The sequence below is a fragment of the Chionomys nivalis genome, chromosome 5, assembly GCF_950005125.1.
Source record: "Chionomys nivalis chromosome 5, mChiNiv1.1, whole genome shotgun sequence".
Taxonomy (NCBI): Eukaryota; Metazoa; Chordata; class Mammalia; order Rodentia; family Cricetidae; genus Chionomys; species Chionomys nivalis.
This window is the reverse complement of record NC_080090.1, coordinates 61,139,150-61,163,438: the sequence shown is the minus strand read 5'-3', so window position 1 is coordinate 61,163,438 and position 24,289 is coordinate 61,139,150. Positions and strand designations below refer to the sequence as shown.

Here is a 24,289-nt window from a genome sequence, read left to right as displayed (position 1 = left end):
ATCAAAAGCCATGGGAAAAGGTTTTCCCCCAAGGAGGCGAGACTGAAGCAATTTCTAGGGGAATGGCCTGGATTTGTGGAGAAAACATTAAACTAAAAGTCATGGCTGTCAAAAAGCCCTAAATCTGAACCTGGGAGAAGAAAGCGTTGATAATGTAAGAGCCCCGAGTCTTTCTTTTCACGAGAACAGTATGTGGCCGCTAACTGAGCTGCTTGTAGAACAGCAGAGAAGACCCAGGCTCCCTTCAGCAAGATCTGGGTCCAGCCCAGCTCCTCTATCCATTAGCCGTCAGTCTTGGTCAAGCTACTTGGCCTTTTCTGATGCTCATTTTCTCCATCTTTAAGAACCAGAAAATAAAAAGAGGACCTACCATCACAGAAAATCGCCATCGGAGCTCACCTGTCCATAATGAACTAGAGTGATTAATATCTCATGTCATTGTGTAGACGTCTCATTTCGATTGGTTACTTCCCAAATCATTCTCATGCCATAAATATCTTAAATGTCCTAAATATCACATCTTTCTAGCTTACAAGTGTTACTGCAAGAATACACAAAGTAACACAAGGCGGATGCATAGCTTGTTCCAATTACTGTTGGTATTGGTTATAGGTTGAGTCTTGGCCTCTCATTGTGTCTCAGTTGAAGCCCTAACCCCCAGCACCTCAAAAATGCGGCCCTACTTGGAAGTGAGCCTGTTACAGATATAGCTAGTTAAGAGGAGGTCAAGCTGGAATAGGCTGAGGCCCCCATATAGCACAGCAGTGTGCATCTCAGATGACTCAGAGCACACTATGCCGGCAGACAGGTTGTACTGATACAGCTTCTAGGCAAGCAATACCAAGGTGTGCAGGCCATCACCTGAGCTCAAAAAGAGGAATGAGCACAACCATGCAGAGCCCCCGGTAAGAGACAACCTTGAAGATAGCTTGGTGCTGAAGTGCTGTTCTAAGCTGCATGTTTATAGAAACCCTTAAGAGACCAGCACAATGTGATAGTGGGTGTGTCCCTAAAAACCCACTAAGACCATGGACTAGTAAAATACCAGGAAGATGCTTAACATTGATTTTAGTCCTGTGTGGTCTCCCCTGATGAATGAAAACCCTTCTTCAGCATCCTCAGAAGGGAGTGTTTCGGCCTGTACCTGGATACCTCCAGTGAGCAGCAGAAATTCACTACCTGCCATGGCTCACCCTACTAGGAAAGCTATTGCTTACACATGGAAACTGCCTCTCCAGACCCTTGTGCCATGGGAAGGTCTGACCCATTAACACCAGGCAGTCTTTTAAACCCACTCATTGAACAAACCATGTTCTGAATATCAGTTTCAGCAAGTGCAGCTCTAGATTGAACAACTTTCCTCCTCCTCCTTTCCCTTCTAAACTAGAGAATCTCTTAAGATCCATGCCCATGTGATCTCTGGGTAGACTGAGTTATGTGTGAGAAAAATCAGTCCCAAAAGCTGTGTTTCAAAAACCAAAGGATGTGCTGTAACTAGACTAGACTGGAGCTGGGGGCTCTGTTTCATGCCGTCTCCTGGGGACCCAGGTGACACCCCACAGCCATCATCTCACACACAACCAGCCACCACAGAAGGGAAAATTCTCTGACAAGTGTCCTCTGAGCACCTGGATGCCTCAGCCTGGAGGGGACACTCAGCGTTGCCTTTCATGATTCGCTGGACAGAACTAGAGATATGGTCTTACATATCCAAAGGAAGGTTAGAAAATCTAGTCCTACTGTGTGCCTGAAAGCCAAGTCAGAAATACTTGGCAAACAGCACCTTTTCTGTTGTTGGCAAGCGTCCTGATGTTCTCTGGGTCACTTTCCCTGCTACAGAACTGCCCTATAACCTTTGTCCTGACCTTCTCTGGGTCACTTTCCCTCTAAAGAGCTGCCCTGTAACCATCCTCTCAGGACAGCCAGCATGCTCCACAGTCATGGTCACCATCATGCACTGGCATAAGGAATAGGAGCAGGTGACATGGGAAACATTTGACAACTGTGACGATTCTCTGCAGTGAGACACCAAGTCCTGTCTGTGCTTTGCAGGACCTTCCCACGTCCACTCCCTCATCCCACCCCATCCCGAACCCCTGCATTTTCTATTCCTCGTGGTTGCACCATGTCTCTTTTGCTAGACACTCTATCCCATTCTTTTCAAGATCTCAGGTTTCAGCTGTGATCCGATCAGACAAGCCTTTGAGGTATCACTCTATAAAGATGACCACGAACTCTTCTTGCCTTCTTAACTCGAAAAAAAAAAAAAACCTCTGTTCATTTATTTTTTTTTCCTCCACAACAGTGATCTATCCCTAACTGACAATAACACAGACACAGGTATCATATGATATTACCACATGACAAATATCAAGTAACTTATTTGTATATATGGTATTAAGCTCGGTATTCATTTACTCTGTTTCCTTATATCCCACCCTTCTAAATCCATACATATGGATGTGATTTCCATAAACACAGGGCAGTAATTTCTACTCAATAAATATCTCTCAAATGAATGAGAGAAAAATAACATGGGAACCTCCCATGTTCTTACCTCTTTGAATAAAATGCTGAACTTCTCTTCCTCATATGATGAGATTTACATTTTTTCAGCATGCTAGTAACCCAGAAATAATCAATTGTTGGAGCTGTAAGGACAGACAGGCCCCTTGTTTATTTTTCACTCTGTATTTCAATTAATAAAGCCTAAGTTTAAAAAAAAAGAATCTGGGCTTACAAAAATTACATGGTTGAGTTACTTACATAAGGTTAGTTATTGACTAAATTTTGACCATGTTTCTCATATAAAATTCTAACTTTTCCTTTCTCTAATTTTTAGTAGTTGTTTTAGACATACACATAGAACCTAACATCTTTCTCCCGCATAATTGCCCTGTCGCTGGTCCTCCTTTTCCTTCACAATATCCTTTATTCTTTTATTTATTTCCTATGTACAAATGGTCAAAAAATCTATATTAAGTGCTTTAGAGTATTATGTAACAATTCACACCTGCCATAAGAAAACATTATTCAGCAATATCACTATAAGCAGGTAGACAAAGGTAGTTTAATAAAGAGAGCAAGGTCTTGTGTATGTATGAAGGACTGTTGCCAAAGCCACCGCGAGGCTGTTGCCGTGGTAGAAGCACAGAAGTGAAATCTAAGAGAGAAATGACTGGAGCAGCTCAAAGTGGGAAGCCAAGTCCAGCCTCAGATGGAGGGGCGTGGCAAGAGCTTACAGCTATGGTCCATTTAGCTTAGACATGTCAGTCGATCTAGTCCCAAGGTGGATGTACCTTATCTAGATGTGGCTGTGAGTTGTCATCTCTTATAATATTTCTGGAACTCCATTATTGTTGTTCAAGGATAAACTATAAACTGGGATTTCCTGATGCCAACTAGTAAGACATTTTACATGCCTCTGCAAATTCAGGGTAGTCTTTAAATAGAAAAAGAATCAAATGGTCTGAAAACAGTATTTATTTACTTCAATCAACGCTAGGCACTTAAAAAGTATTATATAGATAATGGCAGAATCATCACTCTAACCCTATAAAGTTGGCACCATTACTTATCTCCTCTTCACAGACAGCAAAGCTGACAGAGAGGTTAAGTGGTCTTCCCGTAGATAAACATTTATGGGGATGAGGTTTGATCCCAGACAGCCTGGCAGTCTCAGCATCTCTGGTCTGCCCTACTTCCTCTCAGTATTAGAAACAGGGACAGAAAGTAATATAATATATACTATAAGAGCTGAGTAATAAGATATGATTTCATGCTAGTCACTAATACCAGTTATTCCTAATTCAATGAAGTCTCAGACATTGTCCAGAGTTGAAACTGAAGCGAGCAGTAAGTAACTTAGGGTTAATGGAGAGAGATTAAATGAATCGGAGAATGATTCAACCTTTTGCCCACTGCGCATTTACTCATTAAATCATCGATTTATTCATTCTTTCATGCATCTGCCCACCCATTCATTCAACCAAATACTGAGCGCTTTCATGTGATAAACACACAGTCATGTATGGCAGATAATACATGGTCTGCCTCAAACAACTCAGCAAGCCAGGCGGGGAAATCAGGTGTAGGGAGTCCATGGTCTAGTGTGGCCAGCACTGGAAAGATGCTCACTGCAGAGTGTGGAGACAGGCAATTCAACTATATTTGGGGAATGCATGAGGGGACAGGAAGGACGTGTAAGAGAAGAATGTTCATGAAGGAAAAAAAAACCACACCCAAGCAAATTTTCTAACTTTAGTATTCCTGAGAAAGTTCTAGAATGTACAGTTTCCATCAATAACAAGAAAAAAATGAACATTTTCTTTAAAAACAAAAGATAAAAACAGAGTCTTGTGTATTCCAGGTTAAACTTGCTATGTGGGGGAGTCTGGCCCTGAACCTCTAATCTTCTTCCTCCTCTGCTTCTCATATACTAGCATTGAGAACATATGCTGCCAACCCCAGGTTTGAAAAAGGCATTGAAGCATAGCTGTTAAGAACACAGGTTTGGGATCAGCCTGGCAAGCTTTTCTATTTCAAGCGGAAACTGTTCCGGTAAGATGAGTACCATCTCAAGATTCTCCTAGGGGTCAGATAAGATCGTGCGTGAGAGCTCAGCACCATCTGTGCCCTGTGCACAGCCAGTGACTATCAACTGACATTTGTCACCTTCCTCTCAGGCTCACAATTTCAGCTACTTGGTTCCTTAGTCCTTAATCTTCTTAGTAGCTCTGACTTTATTTAAGAACCGAAGTGTCTAAGTCTCCTTTTTTCTTTTACACAGGGAATAGGAAGGAAATATAATTTTTGTAAAACTGATTTTTATTACTGTGAATTTATTATACTGCATGGTTCTTGGTGACTAGGTAACCAACGGAGTAGCTAATTCATTATTTTAGCTATTTAAACAGGACCTCAGAAGAAAGGCACCCTGTGGTCACAGAGCACGGGGACTATATTAATGAGAAGATTAAAACAAAGCTTGGCTCACATCATCCCAGATAAATCACAAATGTACCCAAGGATAATTAACAATCACAAACTGCCTGGAACTACATTATTTGGCTGGTTGGTTATTGTAAAGTCAACCTTTATTGAATAGGTGAGCTTAAAGGAGCTGATGAATAGTTATTTGACATGCCCAGTAGGGCCCCTTCATAATAAATATCTGAGGAGACATTGGAGCGCCCCTGAGTTTCTGTGGTCTGCTTCATCCTAATTTTCCTTTAGAAGTGAGCTCGCCTCACTGGAAGAGGCTGTTCACAGAGCCACCTCTCCTGCCATGTGTTCTAGAAGTTCCTTGTGCTCTGTGGAGACAGAGCATTGGATCCTGTGCCTAAATGGTGACACGAGGCTGACATTTCAGTGCTTAACAAAAGACAAAAAAAAAAAAAAAAACCTCAGGGAAGGACTTTTTGTTTTGTGATTTCAAAGGTTTCAGTCCATTGTGGCAGAAGTGACAGGGCAAAGTTGCTCACCTCATGGTGGCTGGGAAGCAGGGAGAAGACAGAAAAGACTCGGGATAAGATATACTGTAGTGGGAGCTGCGGGCTGTGTTCCTGCCGCCCCAGCTCCTGGTCACCTTCCTCTATCAATATACCCCTGTGTTAGTCGCTGTTCTATTTCTGTGAAGAGACACAATGACTAAGAAAACTCTTACACAAGAAAGCATTTAGTTGGGGGCTTGCTCACAGTTCCGGAGGTTTAGTTTATTATCATTGTGGTGAAGAACATGGTGGCCTCCATGCAGGCAGGTGCTGGAGCAGTAGCTGAGAGCTACATCCTGATTCACAAGCAGAGACAGAGAAAGACTCTGGGCTTGGAGTGGGCTTTTAAAACCTCAAAGCCCAACCCCATACTTCCTCCTCTTAAGTATTAGATCCCTGGTTGCTGGATTCCTCTGCTGCTGATGCAGTAAGCAAATCAAATAGAATTAATAAATCTAGATTTAATAAACAAGGCAAGCAAGCAGAGCACTCCCAGGTGGCCCTCAGGAAGGCAGGGGATAAAACACGAGAGCACATGTGGCCAACCTATGGGCCGGGTCTTAAATAGCTGGTAAGCATGGTCCTGGGCATCTCCAGGAGAGGAAGGGCCACTAATGGTGGGCTTTTTCAGGGGTGGAGTCTGGAATGAGGCAACTCCAGGGGAGGGCCTATTGCTTGGCACCCTGAGGTCAGGGTTCCAAACACCTCCAACAAGGCCACACCTCCTAATCCTTCTAATCCTTTCAAATAGTCACTCCCTGGTGACTAGTCATTCAAATATGTGAGCCTATGGAGACTGTTATTTAAATCACCACAACTCTTCAAAGGTATGCCTCTAGCAGCCTGCTCCTTCTAACATGAAATGTTGTGAATATACAAATCCACCAATGGATTAATCTATTGACAAAATCAAAACCCTTATGATCCAAACATTTCTCACATACCTTCATCTGTCAACAAATTTTGAGAGGGGGCCATTTGGTAATAAAGCCATAACAATACCCTGATGTAGAGGTCCTATCCATTATCAAGAATCCAGTCTTTGAGAGAACAAAGGTGCAGCTTTCTGACTTAGAGCCACCATTTCTTCCCAATTTTCTCCACAGCCCCAGAGAACTTCTATCTACATATGTTCTGGCTTTACAGAGTGAGAGCCATGGTGCCCAGGTACCGGTTTCAGAGGCCAGCTGAGCCTTTGCCCCTTGCTTCCTCTTGCAGATTCCTATTACTCCATGCCAGCTACTACCGGGAGCTCTTGAACCAAGCCCTGGCTGAGAGGATGGGGATCGACGGGGAAACGGTGGTCTTGAAGAACATGCTCATTGGTGTCAACCTGATCCTCCTGGGATCCATGCTCAAACCTTCTGAGTGTAGGCTGGAGGTGACCACAGAAAGGGGCCAGAGACAAACTGTGGAGGAGGAAGGAGGCGCTTCCAGCTACAACACATCCAGCAAGGAACAGCCTATGGTCTTCAACCATGTGTATAACATCAATGTCCCGCTGGAGAGCCTCTGCTCCTCAGGGCTGGAGGCCTCAGCTGAACAGGAAGTGAGCGCTGAAGATGATACTCTGGCAGAATACATAGGTCAAACCTCAGATCACGAAAGCCAGGTCACCTTTACCCACAAGATCAACCTCCCCAAAAAAGCCTGCCCCTGCGCCAGTTCTACCCAGGTGCTGCAGGAGCTCCTAAGCCGGATCGAGATGCTGGAGAGGGAGGTGTCGTTGCTGCGAGACCAGTGCAGCACCAACTGCTGTCAGGAAAGTGCGGCCACAGGTAGAGTTTGAAGCACTTGCAGCCTGGTCCCTGGTGGGGAAGGAGAGAGCTGAGTGGAGAGGGAGGTGGGATGAGAGGAAGCAAAACCCAGCATCTCTTCACAGGGTCAAAGAGAAAAAAGTGTCTGGTATATAGCTCTCAGTTAATGTGTCATCTGTAAGATCTAAATGCAGCCATTCCCTGGGGATTCGGTTCACAGATTCTCAACACTGCTTACCTAGTTTGAAATATATTAACCTGATTTTGGAGGGACGAGTCAGGTAATGGGACATCGGCTCGGCACAGCAACTTTGATAGCAGGCAGAGAATTTGATGTCTGCCTTCATTCATCTTTGCTTTTCACAGGCTGTTGAGTTGATATCCGTTCAAGTTAACCTGACTGACTAGGGCATGCAGTGCTCTGCCCCTTCACTCGCAGCCTTGCTCCCCTCTGAGCAAATGGAAGTCATTAAGGTCTCAGGTGACCTGTTCCCCTCTCCTCCATCAAGATGGGAGTTTTATCCTGACCTACTCCCTAAATATAGGCATGTGCATTCACACACACACACACACACAAAACCTTTCCCTGTTCTCCAAAAGGCCGAACATTCAGTGGATTTGCTTCTGTCTTTGTTCATTTGCCTCCTTACTGTAAGATGTGATCAAGACTTCAAAGTCAGACTTTGACTTCAGATCTGCTCGGCCACCCTTGGCTTGTGATCTAAGCAAGTCACATAGCCCATGCCTTTCCTTCATCTACAAACTGTGATAGACTAGAGCAATAAGGAGCTATCAACTCTTAACTCACCTAGTCGGATGAGAGCCTGACCCCTAGTAAGCGTCTCATGAGTAAGGGCGACCGTTAGCCGCCCCCAGTCAGTCTTGTGGCCAGGTTTCTCCACCCAAAGGATCCCTCAGACTCATGTAGCTGTGGCCCTGGATGACACGGAACAACCATCATATCTTGGGTGCAAGTGTTTACTGCATACGATCCTATAGTTCAAGATGAAAGTGGAGGGAAATTTTATCAAACCCTGGGCCCATAGCTTCAGAGATGAGACCAATTCTCCCAGAGCCATAGTAAGATAGGGGCCAATCTGACCAATGAAGCATTTTGTAGAATTTCCTCAGCTTATAGACAAGCAGTGTGATGACTGGACAAGGAAATCAAGATGTCCATGTTCCTGTTCTTTCGTGAGTCCTGATAGGTTGGTTTGTCTTTTTGGTGGAGTTTAAAAACAAGAAAAAGCCATAGGTTTTCATAGGTATGGTCTCTCCTGCTTGCAGAATCTACCATCTTGTCACTCAGAGCATTGGCTGATTAGGAAAATCTATTAGGGTAAGATATGTTAAGCAAGTCAGTGTAGTATATTTTTTAGGCAATGTGGACCACATTAACAGAACTTACTAGATTGAACTTAGACTTTATTATTTAGCCATAAAACTTTATACAAAAAGGCTGGGGCAAGATCTATGCAGGAAATCCTGAAGGTATCCTAGCAGACAGTAACTGAAAGCATGCTTCAGGAAATCTTTGAAGAAGCCATGGGGTTAAGTGTGCAGTAGTCAGTGGAGGAAGGGAGAAGATGGGACAGGTCTGTAACACATGTAATTTCCATCTGCACAGTTGGTCCAGTGCTTGGCCTACATCCCCTCCAATCCCTCCCATACCTGTACCTGGCACCTGAACATCTTTGTCAGAGGGATGATCCTAGCCTAGCAGAACACTCAACATGCTCAGAGACATAGAAGGCCCTAGAACTTGCATGTGCTCAGAGAAGGACCTCAGCCCATGAGCAAGTATGGCTCACACTGGTTCTAGAATACTGCAGGAATCTGAGTCACTCTTCCTGGGACGTTGCATAATCATGTTCTGGTTCAGCCACACTCTTTCCTGATCCCCTCATCCAACACGCTATGGCAAATTTCTTCTGGGAACACTTTTTTATTGCTGCTGTTGCTTTTGTTTTTCAAGACAGGGTTTCTCTGTAGCTTTGGAGCCTATCCTGGAACTCACTCTTGTAGACCAGGCTGACCTCAAACTCACAGAAATCCACCTGTCTCTGACTCCTGAGTGCTGGGATTAAAGTGGTGTGCCACCACTGCCCAGCGTGGGAACACTTTTTAACAAGTGTTCTTATCAGCTTCTAGGAAACCTAAGCTAAGATGCTCTGCAGGTGATCTGAAGGAGGACAATAGCCCAGGTCTTACCCGTCTTCACCTTCAGTGTGGTGTTAGGCATAGACAATTGCACTACGTGGAAACATTTATTATGTGGAATTTGTACCAAATTATGTTGTAGTTTACTCTCAGCAGCACCAATGTGAACAAGAGATGAGAATAGGTCTCTGCTCAACCCTCCCCAGTATGATTTTATGAGAGGCCACTGCTGCCCTTTGACCTTCTCCTTGGCCATTCTAGGACAACTGGACTATGTCCCTCACTGCAGCGGCCATGGCAACTTTAGCTTTGAGTCCTGTGGCTGCATCTGCAATGAAGGCTGGTTTGGCAAGAACTGCTCAGAGCCCTACTGCCCACTGGGCTGCTCCAGTCGGGGGGTGTGTGTCGATGGCCAGTGCATTTGCGACAGTGAATACAGTGGCGATGACTGCTCTGAGCTGCGGTGCCCAACGGACTGCAGCTCCCGGGGGCTCTGCGTGGATGGAGAATGTGTCTGTGAAGAGCCCTACACAGGCGAGGACTGCAGGGAGCTGCGGTGCCCCGAGGACTGTTCAGGGAAGGGGCAGTGTGCCAACGGTACGTGCCTGTGCCAAGAGGGCTATGCTGGGGAAGACTGCAGCCAGCGCCGGTGTCTGAACGCCTGCAGTGGGCGAGGACACTGCCAGGAGGGACTCTGCGTCTGTGAGGAGGGCTACCAGGGCCCCGATTGCTCAACAGGTAGGAAGGGGAACACTCTGGGGCTAGTGCCAGTTGGTTGGGGAGGACGAGCAGAGGGGACGGAACAAAATAATTCCCAGTTTGGTTGTACTCATTTGCTTTCTGTGGTAACTGTTTTTGAGTCCATAACAATTGGTGAGGTCACATCCTGATGAGATCTAGATCTCTAGTCCTGAGACTAGAGCAAAGACAATAATAGAGATGACAAAGCCTTACTGTCCCTAAGGTAGGGGTGGTTGGCTTATTAGCTTGATCTTATTAGCTTCTTGCCAAATAACATAAAACAATGTGGATGCATTATAACGAGGTTTACTTGGGATCTCAGTTCTAGAAGTTCGAGATTGCGCAGCTACATCTAATGATCGCCTTCTTGCTGGTAGAGTAGCAAAGTAGCACAAGAAGTCACGTGACAAGAGACAAGGAGGAGCATGCATGTATATCCTCCCATCTCTCTTATTAAGTAGCTAGAATTCGACCACAGGGGTTCACTCTGATGACTCAGCTAGTCTGATTTACTTACCAATGACCCCATCTCTATACACCATTGTCGGATTAACTTTGTACTCTTTTGAATAACTCAGAATGGGAATCAAACTTCAGCTCCTGAAGTGTAGAGGGCCATACACAAACAGTATTAAAATCACAGCAAGCAGCAAAAGGTCAGGGGACCATGCGAGATAAGGGTGGTCTTTAACTCATGGGAGTCCACAAATTGCACCTGCTTAAAAGCATCTCCCCACCCATTACTGTGTCTCAGCATCTTACATCACTGTTTGATGGCTCTGGTTCTTTATTTATCTGGTTAGCTTACAGATTGCAGGATGAGATTTTATTTATGAAATTACCAAGGAGCTGACATTTTAACAATTAATATAGAATATTAAGCAGATATGACTCATTCTGTTCCATATGACTATAGCACAGACAGGAACCAACTCCATATGTAACCTACATAATAGAAAACGATCGGACGCTCATGTCCTGCCACGGTATTCTAAAACCTAAATCCAGCAGTGAGGGGCTGGTGGTGATTTTACGTTTATCCCCCCAGATCATATTATTTTCATTGTTTCTCTATTGTTCATCCTCCTCTGACTAAATCAGAAACTATTGCTGATACATCTGTGTTCTTACAAGTATAGGTTAAGTAATTGATCCTTTCCGTTGTGAGCTCAGAATTCCTCCTGGGGATTTTTTTAAATAAATAAAAATAAACAACATTTTTAAGCTTTCTAATTGAGCAATTCTAGCAATTTCTAAAGGACAAATCCTGGGAAGCCAGCTTCCACAGCTTTCTGTCATTTAGCATCTGCATATGTGGCTTCAAAGTGAACCCTTCTAAAGGATTAATGGCAACGAAGTAGGGACAATAGCTCACTGCGTAGATTTTTTTCCTATGCTACATTTCTTCTATATTCAATTATTTCATCTAGCCCTTCAATTTTGTTTACTGAATTGAAATTCCTCTCTAAAAGTATAGTCATTACACCAATTATTTCAAAGCGAAACTGAAGCAGACATTAGCCTTCAGTGCTTTGAATCTGAATCTCTGGGACAATTGCTGCAAACCTGAAGCAGAACCTTGTTCCCAACAAGAGTATGAGGTTCCTGGAGACCCCATCCAGTGGCTACCAAGGGTCAGCTTGAGTCATTGCTGGTTTAATGCTATACTACAGCGCACATGCTTCTTAATGCAATCAATGGTCGTGAACTCGCATATACTTGTTATGATCTAGACATGCTTTTCCACACAAAACAAAACAAACAACAACAAAACTTTAATCTGATACAATGTTCCAGCTGAACTGGAGATCCGATGCCTTGATCACATCAGGCAAGATTCACCAGCTGGTAACACAGCTGTAACTGGGTCAAGCCCAAGCCTAGCATGCGTGCTGCTTCTGACATGTCGGCTCGGCGCTGCTTGAGGAAGACGGCTGCAAACCCAGATAAATTTTCTTTACTAGTTCAAAGTCCATGAGCAAGGACAGTTGCATAATCTCCTGTTTCTATAGCAACCCTGGAGCCACCTCTCATTGCAGGAGGTGCTCTTAGTGCCTGCCTTTAAAACCAAATGCCACAGGTCTCTTCCAGAAAGGGATGTGTGTCATTATCTAAAGTGCTGTTTTACTAGCTCTCTGTGAAGAGGATGTAGGAGAGGGGCCTATTTACTCACTGTTTGACATTTCTGGCCAGGTGCAGGCAAGACAGCTCCAAGGAATGCAAAGAGAGGACCGAGAAGGGTCAGAAAGGGGGAAACATGGACAGCCACTTCCTTGCAGGTCACCGTTTTTTCTTTCGCAGGACATGGAGGCTAGCTGCCCACCATACGGATTTCATTATGAGGCCCCCTAGAGCCCAGCATCAGTACAAGTGTCTAGTGACAGCAAGGCCATTACAGTTGACTCCTAGCCCTGACCTTTGCTCATGGTATGTCTTTCTGCCTCGTGCTCTGCCCGTGTAGAGAGAAGACAGCAAAACCTCCTGAGTCTGGGCACTTAAAAGAGGCCTTAGAAAAATGCTGCTTTGGGCCTCTCCTTCTATAGATTTGAAAAGCAGTAGTCAGAGACCAGTTTCCCTAGAGCCAAGAGCTCATTAAAAATGGAGTAAGAATGGGAATTCTGGCCACCCACCAACTCCTAGCATTCCCTAAACCTCTTTGAGATGCTAAGCCAAACGGTTAATAAAAATAAAATCTTTCACATCAAATACACAAGGAGAAGTCTTTCTGCATAAATGCTGAGAGCAGCAACTGTGTTTTGTTTTGTTTTGAATAGAAGCACCTGGAATCATTTGTGCATACCCATCCAGCGACGGTGTTAGGGCAGGAGCTGGGGAAAGAGTTGTTGGAGGCTTCCTAAGAGTGAGCAGGACAAGGTTCCCTGGAATTCAATGAGGTGTGTGTAGATCCATCAACATCATCGCTCAGCTCTGTCGAGAGAGGCTGCCCCACCTCTGGCTCCAGGAACCCCTTGCTCTATGGTGCAAAACTCAGACTGGAACTGCCTCCCTGCGTGCTCACTAAGTGCCAACGTGAAATGGCTAGGCTGCTTTGGAAATAAACAGTCCTGGATCCTCCAGCCAGCCTTTTCCTTTCTAGCCCCTTGCTTTTCTGCAGCTCAAAATGCAAGCGGCAAAGAGTACTACTGCAAACGCTTTGCGCCCACCACGCACTCACTGCTTGCATCTCTTTTGTAGGTTGCTTTATAGTTCAGTATTTTATTTGATAGTGATTTCTGACACCTTCATGGGCCTAACACTCACCAGAGCGCTTCCACCACAGGTGACAGCAAGTGCCGTTCTCTCAGGCAGATGTGAAGGGAGAATTAGCAAGTCTAAGGTGGCAAGGTGAAAAGTTATCTGCATCTTATTTGCTTTAAGATTCTAAATCTTGAGCTCAGATCACCCACTACTGTCACCTTTAGCTCCATTTTTCTGGAAGAAGGAATACCCTGACTTGTCCTACAGGTCCCAAGAGTTGTGCACGACTTGAAATTTGGAGAGACCATTTTTGCCAGAAGGGAGGAGTCCGGTCAATAAGTCTCAGAGTAAAAGTGTTGATTCGCAGAAAGGGGCACAAGGAAAACTCAGTAGAACACAAGTGTAGGTCATCTGGACTGTTTCTCGTGGAGCTTCTACACAGTCTTTGAGGAGCTGGGCATAAATGAAAGAAGGTAGCAGGTACAATGCATAGCGCACTCCACGAAAGAGCTGAGTTTGAAAACCCTTTCTAATTCAGCACCCTGGGGTTGAATACCTCCCTCCACTCAGACCTCCTTTGTGGCGTTCAGATTACTCCACCTTACTAAACTACCTTGCAGGGCTGCTGCAGAAGGATTTTTAATTAGTTAAATGGTGTGTCTGACATATTTTATCATTGAGATGTTTTATAGCTTAATCTAGGATTATATGTTGGCTGACAGTTTCTTGAGCCATTGTCCCTGAGGTTCAAATCCTCGCTCCTGTCTTGGCTTGCTGTGTGCCTCAGTTTCCTTACACATGGATTAGGAGTAATAATAAAACCTCTCCTGCTGTGCTGGTGGGAGCTTGAAAGGGAATAACCCAGGGTAAAGTGTTAGCATTTTGTCTGGGACATAGAAATCTTCACCAAAAAAGCCATAACACATAGGGGCAGGTTTTCTACCAGTGCACTTCAGTGTTTATAATGTCAGAGCCATAAACTGGGCATTTAAGGGTTTAATTAAATTTTATTTATACTTACTTCAGTTTTGAAAGTTTTTGGAGTAAATTTTAAGACATGCATGGTAATAATGGTCCAGAGCTATAATCCAAGCAATCGGGGAGATGGGGCGAGGCAGGAAGACTGTCTGTCTTAGTATAGCCTAGGCAACATTGTGGGAACAAATAAATTGTCTAAATAAGAAGAAAGTGCAGACTTCCTGCCTCTGATAACATCCTCCCTCTTTGGTCAGAAGAAACTGTATTTTTTCAGCTGTTTGATGCAGAGATTGGTTGGGGGCAGAAGCAAAGTAAATAGCCGGTATTACAGACCTGTGATGTTATTCATTCCCATGAACTGTGGACCAGATAAGGGTTCCTCAGTTCTCTTAGACAGGAACTTGAGGTTTGTGGTGTGAGTCCAAGGTGGCAGGCACTCTCCTCTCACGCTCCCATGTTCCTGTGAAAAGCACCTGGCCTGGCCCTGCTTGTTTGTAAAGGGTGAGGTTACCCAGCAGAAAAATTCAAAACCAATGGCAAGTCTGAGACCAGTGGGAACCTCCACTACATACAAACATGAAAGTTAATTAGAATCACTTAAATCTTGGCCTGTTCTCTGCTGTAATCTTTGAGCAGGTCCAATTATAGACACGAGTGTTAGCCTTCTAATTAGTCTTAAAGGTTCAATGATTTGATGCCCACCCCACGGTGAAGCTTCGCTTCCCAAGGGAGCTATCCAAGAAAGGCTATCTCAATACGGTTTAACCTTTGGCAGCTCTGCATAGCATTTGCGAAGCTGGACAAGTGAGAAAAGCAAAGCTCTCAAGAATGCTCCCTGATCATCATCTCCAAGGTCAAGGCTAATGAAAATTAGTTTGAAACAAGTTACATTCGCTTCAGAGCTTAAATGTTGTCCGTTTTAAAGAAGGGGAGGGTGCTGTAATACTTTCTGGGCATCTTCATTAGGCTGTGAGATACAGGACATGTTGTTTTGGCTTCTTATAATTTGTAGGAAAAACAGGAATTAGTCTTTATTTCTACTTGCTAAATCAGACCCTGGCTGTCAGGACAGTCTGACGGAAGTAATTTATTAAACTACCAAACTGTTTAGCTGGTCACAGTGTGCTGTGAAAAATCTAACCATTGACTCTCTGAAGGAAAACAGACTAGTAAGCTCTCACTCATAGCTTTGGCAAATTTCCATGGGGGAAACACCTCCTTGGCCAGTTTCAAGCAGCTCATATGACGTCATTAAACATGGGGTTGGGAACAGATAGGCAACGGGGCATAGTGATGTAGTATTCCTACCAGAGATGCAACACACAAAAGTCACCTTACAGGCATAGTTAACTGTAAAACGCAGTGAAATGACTTTAAAGTGACAGGTCTTAAGCAAATTGCATCTAAAAGATAATTATTTAATTACTGTTTCATAGCATTTCATCTTTAACAGTGGCAATACCCGTGAACAGTCAGGCAGGATTCCTGGCAGTTTGGCAGTCAGCCTTCGCAAGGCAGTAAGGGACCGGCTCCAGCCCCACAGTCATTGATGGTCTTGTGGAGTGTGGCGTCTTTCAGTAGAGAACCAAGCCATGGAGCCGGGAGCCATGGAGCCATAAAGCCATAAAGCCATGAGCCATGGAGCACTCCAGACGTGTAATTAGGGGGTGAGATGCGAGCAAGAAAGTCGAGTCCGCACTGGGACAGGCAATCCTCTGAGCTCATGCTGTCTGTGTATTGCCTCCTGGTAGTTGCCCCTCCAGAGGACTTGCGAGTGGCTGGTATCAGCGACAGGTCCATTGAGCTGGAATGGGACGGGCCGATGGCAGTGACGGAATATGTGATCTCTTACCAGCCGATGGCCCTGGGGGGCCTCCAGCTCCAGCAGCGGGTGCCTGGAGATTGGAGTGGTGTCACCATCACGGAGCTGGAGCCAGGTCTCACCTACAACATCAGCGTCTACGCTGTCATTAGCAACATCCTCAGCCTTCCCATCACTGCCAAGGTGGCCACTCGTACGTACCATTTCCCCGTCCTGCTTCATTTTTGTTTTCTCCTTCATGAGATCATGGGCATTCATGATGGTAGTGTCTTTTCTTAGTTCGTTAGGGATGCCTGCAATCGTTTGCTCTTGAGGGAAAGGGCTTTAGAAGTGACCCATTTTAAAAAACAAAAGGCCCACCATTAAACAGGCACTTCTGATTATGAGAGCTTCCAAATTCAGGCAATATCCATGAATTCTAGAACAAACAATACTTTAATTATTGAGCACTGGATTTGTTATAAGCTGGATTCTGATAGAAGTCAAGCAAAGTGTGAGATTTATACAGATTTTTAATCTAGTTAGGGACTCAAAACTAGCAGCTATGAAGTATAACAAGGGCTAATGTTACATTACAGGTGGTAAGAACTAAACAGAGTGAGAAAAAATACGATGATAACATTAGTTTAAGTCACAGCTGACAACGTCTATTTCTATAAGTGGCATAATTTCTTTACAACTTCTTATTTTAGCAAAATATCTTGATAGTCACTTTAGTAATAGAAGTTGAGGTTCTAGAAGATAATTCAGAAAATTGCAGTGGAGAGTGATAGTAAAGACACAGACAGAAAGCAAGCTGAGCCGTCTCTGGGATGCATAATCTCTGGAAAGTCTTTGTTGTTTCTTTAGAACAAGGAAGACCTCCTCTAGATCTGTATCTATGGTCTGTATATGCATAGTTCATCATAGAAAAAGATGAAATAAGAGATAGCTTACCAAGTGTTAACACTGAATCTGCCCAAAAATAGAACGAGAAAAGAAACACTGTTTCTTTTCCTTTATACTTCTGTATTCTTAAATAATTATGAAGTGTCTGTATTACTTTCAACTTTCCGAAACTAAGATGAGCAATCTCCCGAAAGAAATTTCCAGTAGTTGGGCAGCAGCCTGCATTCGTACTGCCCCAAATCCAGTGCAGAATCTGGACACCTCATAGAGACATCAATGAAAAGGGGCTGTGCTTTACTCCATTTTACACAGAGAACATCTGAAGGATGAGGGCTGAAAGAAGAGACTGGAACAAGACCGTGGCCATGGAAACAGGGACCCTTAGAATTCAGAAAGCCCTTGGGGTCTGTAAAGAGAATTTATGACCAAATAGGGAATAAAAGATTTGAGCCCATTTTTATGTGGGTCTCAAATGACAAATGGCATTTGGATAACAAATGCCAGAAAATTTCAGAAAAAGAAAATGTCAAAATAAAAGCATTGGTCTTGGGGACCCCAAAGAGGTCAAAGACTGAAATTGGAAAGATGCAAAGATAGGGACACAGGCTTAAGAAAGTCCCCTTGCCCCACTTGTAGGTGACTAAAGTCTTATGATACTATTGGGCTCCTCCATAAATGTTGAGTGTGTTAATCTGCCTATAATTATCTCTGTTTATATTTGACCCTTAAAAAAATCGGGTGCCTGAGAACTAGTTTTAAATATCTTTAGTGACTGTGTAAAGGCAGGTCACCATCTGCTGCTTTTCCCATTGTACTGAGGGATGAGTCAACCCCTGGAGTGCCTGGCGGATCCAGAAGCTGCTCCTTTCTGATCCACACCCATGCCCTGATATGGGTTCCACCTCTGGTGGCATTTACTGTGCCAATGCAGGGCATCCCCTCAGGCTCACTCCTAGGTGAACTATAGGCATAGTTCATCATAGAAAAAGATGAGAGATAGCTTACCAAGTGTTAACTCTGGTAAACTCACCTGCCATTCCTTCACGTGACTTCACAACTGACTCTGCCTTTCCACCAAGGAGCAAAAGAAGCTTCTTCACAGGAAAAAAAAAAATAAAACAAAATGAAACAAAAATCTGTCCTTTTCCAGTGGGAATAGCCTGAGGAGCAACACGAACATGGGAGCAGGCTTCCTAGAGAACTGTGAAAAATCACACTGCTGTATTTCAGGGCTGGTGACTGGCACTCCATCAGGACAAACATATTTCCACCTCACTAAACCTGTGTATATGTATGTGTGTGTGTGTGCGTGTTGTGGGTGGGGAACGGAGAGAAGAAGAGGAAGACTAAGCAAAGTAAAACCAGATAAGCGAGGCAAAGGTGAGCAAGAGAAGAGGAGGGAATTTAGAGACAAGGAAATGGGAGCAACACTGTTTATGCCTGTGCTTTTCTCGTAAATACAAAGTGGCAAATTCTGACCATCCGAGCTGTAGTGATTTGAGTCTCCATACTTTCAACACACCTCAGATACTTATGGAAAGCATTTAGTTTTATTCTGAAGCTGGCCAGTCTCCCCTGTGTCTCCCTTTTCCTGGATATAAAATAGGAACACCAATACTGGCTACTATCTTGCCTTCCAGGAAACCCGCATGGTTTCTATATGAGTCCTCCGAGAAAGATTTTTATTCAATGCCAGGATCTACCACATGAGTAAGGAAAAGAAAACACGATTTAAAAATTTTTAACATTAACATTTTCTATTATGTAATATAAAGCACAAAACTAAATGATTACATGTGTTAAGTCTGCTCATGCATTCACACACACCGAGTACCAGGGCCACATGACAGTGTGCTGACCCTGCCACTGAGACTCTGTCTACAGCAGGACTGGGAGTGCCCACCACACCTCTCCTCACCCAGGACACCAAGCGAGGTCACAAGACAAAGCACCAGGAAGCGATCACTGCCCCTGCCAGGGATGGCCATGACATTACCACCCACATTGCTGTGTTCCAGATGTCTCCACTCCTCAAGGGCTACAGTTCAAGACGATCACAGAGACCACCGTGGAGGTGCAGTGGGAGCCCTTCTCATTCCCCTTCGATGGGTGGGAGATCAGCTTCATTCCAAAGGTAACACAACTCTGAGCTCACTTAAACAAGCCTGATTCGGTATATCCCTATCCTCAACTTAGATTTGGGGGCGGCAGGAGGGTACTAACTGACGTAACTTCCAAAGCCACTGAAGACGCAGGGAGAAATGTTGTGTCTGGGCTACAGGGCACTGTCCTCACAAAGGCCAGAGGACTGCTTAACAAATACAACCTGAGCTCAGCTCCAGGCCTTGGATGATGGGACATGTGGGAAGTAGTGCCAGGATCCAGCTGTCTGCTGAGGGGAGCGCCAGTGTTTGGAGAGCCTGAAAACCAAGCCTTCAAAGAGTCGAGTCCTCCACTTTGCACAAAAGAACAGACAGATGGAACCAGTCACACAGGCAGCCTACAGATAAATTCAGAAAAAGTTAAAAAGTTAGCTTGTGGCCTTCAACCTCTGAAAATTAGAGATATAAAACGTGTCTTGGTTTTCCTGAATTAGTCAAAATGAATTTATAATCCATTCAGCAAGTTTTTCCTTAGACAAATTCATTATTATAACTTGAGAGTTAGAAGTATCCTGAGAGTCCTATGCGGTCTTTAGAGTGGCGTTTGATCTAGTGAGTCGGGGAACTGTCTGGAAGCCGCCGGTGCTGTCCCGCTTTCCAGGCTCTGCTGGCTCTGCTCACACTCTCCCCGAGCATCATCCATGGATACGGAGTGCAGCACACTCCTTTCCTCTGTCTGCATCCTTCACCATCAAAAACCATTTTTTGAGTCATTCATCAGACCTAATGACAACTGACACATTTTTGGCTAACAAGACTGTGGTTTTACTGTTCTTTTACTCCAGAATTCCTGGAGCTTTGACTGTTGTAGCTACAAAAGACCTGCAAGCAAATGGAATGTGAGCCTTCATTTTACATTTAGTTTTGCTTAGTCAAAGGACACCAGAACTCAGAGATCTTAAGTGACATCACCTGCCAGGTTTAAGACAAAAACCTGAATCTCAGGCTCTACTCCAGCGCTCTCACACCCTTATGTGGATTTAGTCACAGCAAGCTAAATACACCTAAACAGATGTTCTACACAAATCTGTTAGGATATGTCTTGCCTGATTTAAATGGCCAAGAAAGAATTGCAGGCAACTGGGTTTATAACAAGGCAGGAAGAATCATGTCATCCTGCTGTTCAGGCAGGAAAAAAAAAAATAACTGTGATGTTCTGCTCTGCACATAATCTATAAAACTTTGAATGAGAGATGAGCTAGTCAGGGCAAGCCAAGATCAAATACATGGCTGCATGGACTACATGCTGTAATATATAGGTTGAAGCCACAGGAAGGGAACATTCATCATATTGATTTATAAGAGCATGGCTATAAGTTATATATGGAACACCCAGGTGACATAAATAGAGAACAAAGAACACATAAGAATGGCAGGGTTACAAAAAGAACCTCTGCTTCTGCTATTTCCAAAGAACACATTAGAAAATAAAGTAGATAGATAAATGATAGAAGGATGGAGGTAGGTAGGTAGATACATACATACATGCATACATGATGATGGGTAGATTCCAATTGAAAATCCTGGACCCAACATCATGAAATTGCTTTTTCACGTTTTTCCCCACATGTGTTTCCTTTCTCTCTCCTTCCCGTTTCTACATGGTGTGAGTGAAGGGAAAACATGATGGTGACAGATTGGCAACCAAGGCGGCACCATGAGAAAGAAAACAGAGTGAGACAATCCTTCTGGGTTTTAAAAATATCTGATCATGTCTTGGACTGTAATATTACATATCCATGCAAGTGCATTATTATAAACAGCTAAGGGTGTATTCATTACAATAGGTGCCAAAAAATCTTATGGACATTGATCATGACCATCAAATATTAAATCTTTGACAAGAGTCTATCTGAATCACTAGGTTTGGGGGTGTGGGCAAGCTCAGAAAAGTCAGGGCAGGCTGGTTCTTTTGAGTCTGTTAGGTATGTTCCTGGTCCCAAGCAGTTGGCCGCTAGTGTGTAGGGAACAGATATAATCTGCTTTTAATTTCAATGTGCAGAATCAGCATCCTGCTCCTTTATCTTTTTCTCATCATATGTATTTCCCAGTGACCCCTCTGATCACTCTTTTGCCCTACTCTCCAGAACAATGAAGGAGGGGTGATTGCTCAGCTTCCCAGCGACGTTACCTCCTTCAACCAGACAGGGCTGAAGCCCGGAGAGGAGTACATTGTGAATGTTGTGGCTCTGAAGGAACAAGCCCGGAGCCTCCCTACCTCCGCCAGCGTCTCTACTGGTAAGTGCCTCCAACTCTTTCCATGGCTGCCCAAAGAACTGCAAGGGATGGACAACTAAGAAAGATGCTAGGATTCATGGCAGAGCGAAATGATGTAGCAACTTCAAAAGGGACATAATCTGCCAGTTCCTTAGCAGATCATCTCCCTTAGTGCTCATCATTGCAAGCACAGAAACCTGGGAAACTGTTCCACTGAGGAAATTCTCTATTAGTAGTTCCAGTATGTTTTACTAATCTCACTCATTGAGAAGCCTCATTCATCAGCCTCCTACTGTCATAAACTTTGAAACCAGCAAGAACCAAGTCATTCTCACCTACTTAAGACTTGAAGAAATTTAAACCTTTCTAAACCTCCATCTGTTTTATAACACTTTCTCTATTGAGTTGAGGATTAGATTAAATATAATACACAACATAATTAGCACTATACTGATCAGTGCTTAATACTTGGTATACATACATGCACACAACACATGCTAGAAGTAAAGGCAATACGGGGCAGACTACTTGAAACCAGAGTTGCCCAGTGATCAAAACAATGTCTCAAGTTATTATTTTGTGCCCACAGTTTATCTCACTCAGAAATATATTTTCAAGATCAGTTCATTAATCATGTCATATTTTGCCTTATTGTACTATTATCTGGCAAAGGATGTTCAATCTGATTGCTGTAATTTAGCCACTGTGATACGCATGTGTGCGACTCCTCAGACTTGCTCAAAATTGATGAGTAGTGTCTGGTATTCATTTGGGGGCTCTCATTTATCGATGGGGAAGAAGCCGAGATGTAGAGTTTAAGCAACTTTCCCTGTTAGCAACAAAAACTGAGCCAGGTGAATACTAATACAGTTTTCTTTTTCATAAACAGAAATCAAAATCCTAGAAAGCCACTCTTAAGTCCAAAACAAAAGGTTGACTTGGGTAGAAAAGGGAACTACAGCAATATGCAATAAAGCAATGTTTATGTATTAATGGTTTAGATATTCATATCCAAACTAATAGCATCAGATTCTGAGACTTAGGTTCAGTCTAGAAAAATTTGAGCAAACCCCCCCCCGCCCTTTTTTTTTTTTGGTATTAGCTTGTCTTGCATTGGTGCACCAGAATTCTAGAACCATGTCTCAATGTCAGGATGGGGATGGTAGAGATTCACACTTCTAATTTCTTCTCTTCCATTACTGCCAGCCAGGGAAGTCCTGCTTTGACCTGTTTTATATTTTGTGCATCCATTTAAGATTTAGACAACAACAACCCCCCCACCAAAAAAAAAAACAAACAAACCAGTTTCATTATGGGGAGTAGGCTCATTAAAACACTGTTATAATCCAGTGAACTTCAGAAGAAATTCTATGCACGCAAAGCCTTGGAGCTCTGGAGGACTCTCCAGAAGGCAAAAGGCACAAGTTTGTTCCCCAAGGTTATGCTGGATTCTGAAGACTGGGCTTCTGCTAACAGACATTGATTATTCCCTTCTGATATCGAGTATCTCCAGACCATTCCTATGACTGACGTTAAGAAAGCATAGGTAAAAGGCTGGCAAGAAAAGATGGCTCTGAAGAGGAGAGAGATCATTCCAGTGGAGTAATTCACTTCCAGAGTATCGAGGGCACTTAAAGAAGCAATCCAACCCTGCCTTGGTCTTATAGCCAAACCAACTTTTGAAATAAAATTTGAAGTACTTTTTGAAGATCCCTTAAAATTCAAATGAAAAGTTTCAGAATTAGAAAACCATGGGAATGCTAGGCAATTAAGAAAAGTCCTACTCAATGAAGTAGTGTCATGGACAAAATTATTTAAAAAAAAAAAAGTAAAAAAGAAAAACAAGAAAAAAAACACATGCATACATGCGTTCCATTTTTTTGAAAGGACTTGTATTCATTTAGAAATTAGTGCTAAAATTGAAAGCAAGCTGCTAGAACCTTGATTGGAACAGGACATTATGACCAATTGACTAGCAAAGGGCAGAATCCAAGGTGCAGCAGGAAAGATGGCTGACTCCCATCCCTGTCTGCTGCTCTTAAGAAACAATCATTTGATTCTTTCCTTCTGCTAAGCTCTGACCTACACCGACCCCCTCCTGTGAAGCTCTGATCCCTCTTCTGCACTGAGACTGGCTTTTTCAGGGCAGGCTATTTTATGAATGCAAATACAAGACCTCCTGCAGCTAACGCCCTCGGAGCTACATAATCACATTCTAATATGGCCAATCCATTATGATTAGGGTTTTTGGATCTAAAGAGTTGAAGGACAAAAGCTTTATGTGATTATCTGATTTCCTCTGATGGCATTTTTTTTTTCTCTGAAAAAGCTGCAGTTCAATGAAATGCTTTTCTACCCTGTTCTCAGGGATGAAGAGGCTCATCAATTCAGTTCATTCACTCAGCACTCATTGAGTGTCTCCAGACAGCAAACTTATGCCATAGCTAGGACGGCATTTGGACACCCTGTAATTAAATTAAGTGAAATAACAACGGTCTGAGGTACCTAAAGCTGTGGCATGCTGCAAAGAAACCGTATGGCTATTTTCTTTTTAAACACATGACTACCTCAAGTACGAAAAGTTGAAATTCATTTTAATTCCAAACCAGGTAATACCAAAATAGACTAGTTATTTTCATTTTAGATGATAGTAGACCAAAAGTCCTAAGCTGCTTAATAGGACACAGCAATGGGCTGAGAGTGGAGGACCCGGCAAATGTTCCAGCTCTGAAAAGTTGAGGAACTCGAGGTTAGCATGTGGGAGTCCTGATGGAGACAACCACACTATAGACAGATTTAAGTGTCCAGTTTCTACTGATTTAAAAATAAAATCTTATCCGAAGATTCCAGAAGAATCTATGGAAGATTACTTAA

General features: G+C 43.5%; 1 protein-coding gene across 4 annotated transcripts in view; it reads left to right on the top strand.

Moving 5' to 3' along the window:
- Positions 1–24,289, top strand: part of Tnr (tenascin R) — a 406,965-nt gene that overhangs the window by 318,002 nt on the left and 64,674 nt on the right. For 2 of the 4 annotated variants that reach the window (XM_057769770.1, XM_057769768.1), the window contains exons 3-7: positions 6,711–7,270; positions 9,671–10,147; positions 16,078–16,341; positions 19,055–19,170; positions 21,286–21,436. In XM_057769770.1, the coding sequence (XP_057625753.1) occupies positions 6,772–7,270; positions 9,671–10,147; positions 16,078–16,341; positions 19,055–19,170; positions 21,286–21,436 (1,507 nt within the window). In that variant the 5' untranslated portion in view covers positions 6,711–6,771. Of the gene's footprint in view, positions 1–6,710; positions 7,271–9,670; positions 10,148–16,077; positions 16,342–19,054; positions 19,171–21,285; positions 21,437–24,289 lie in introns of those variants that run through there. The other 2 variants (XM_057769771.1, XM_057769772.1) reach the window with 2 other exon arrangements.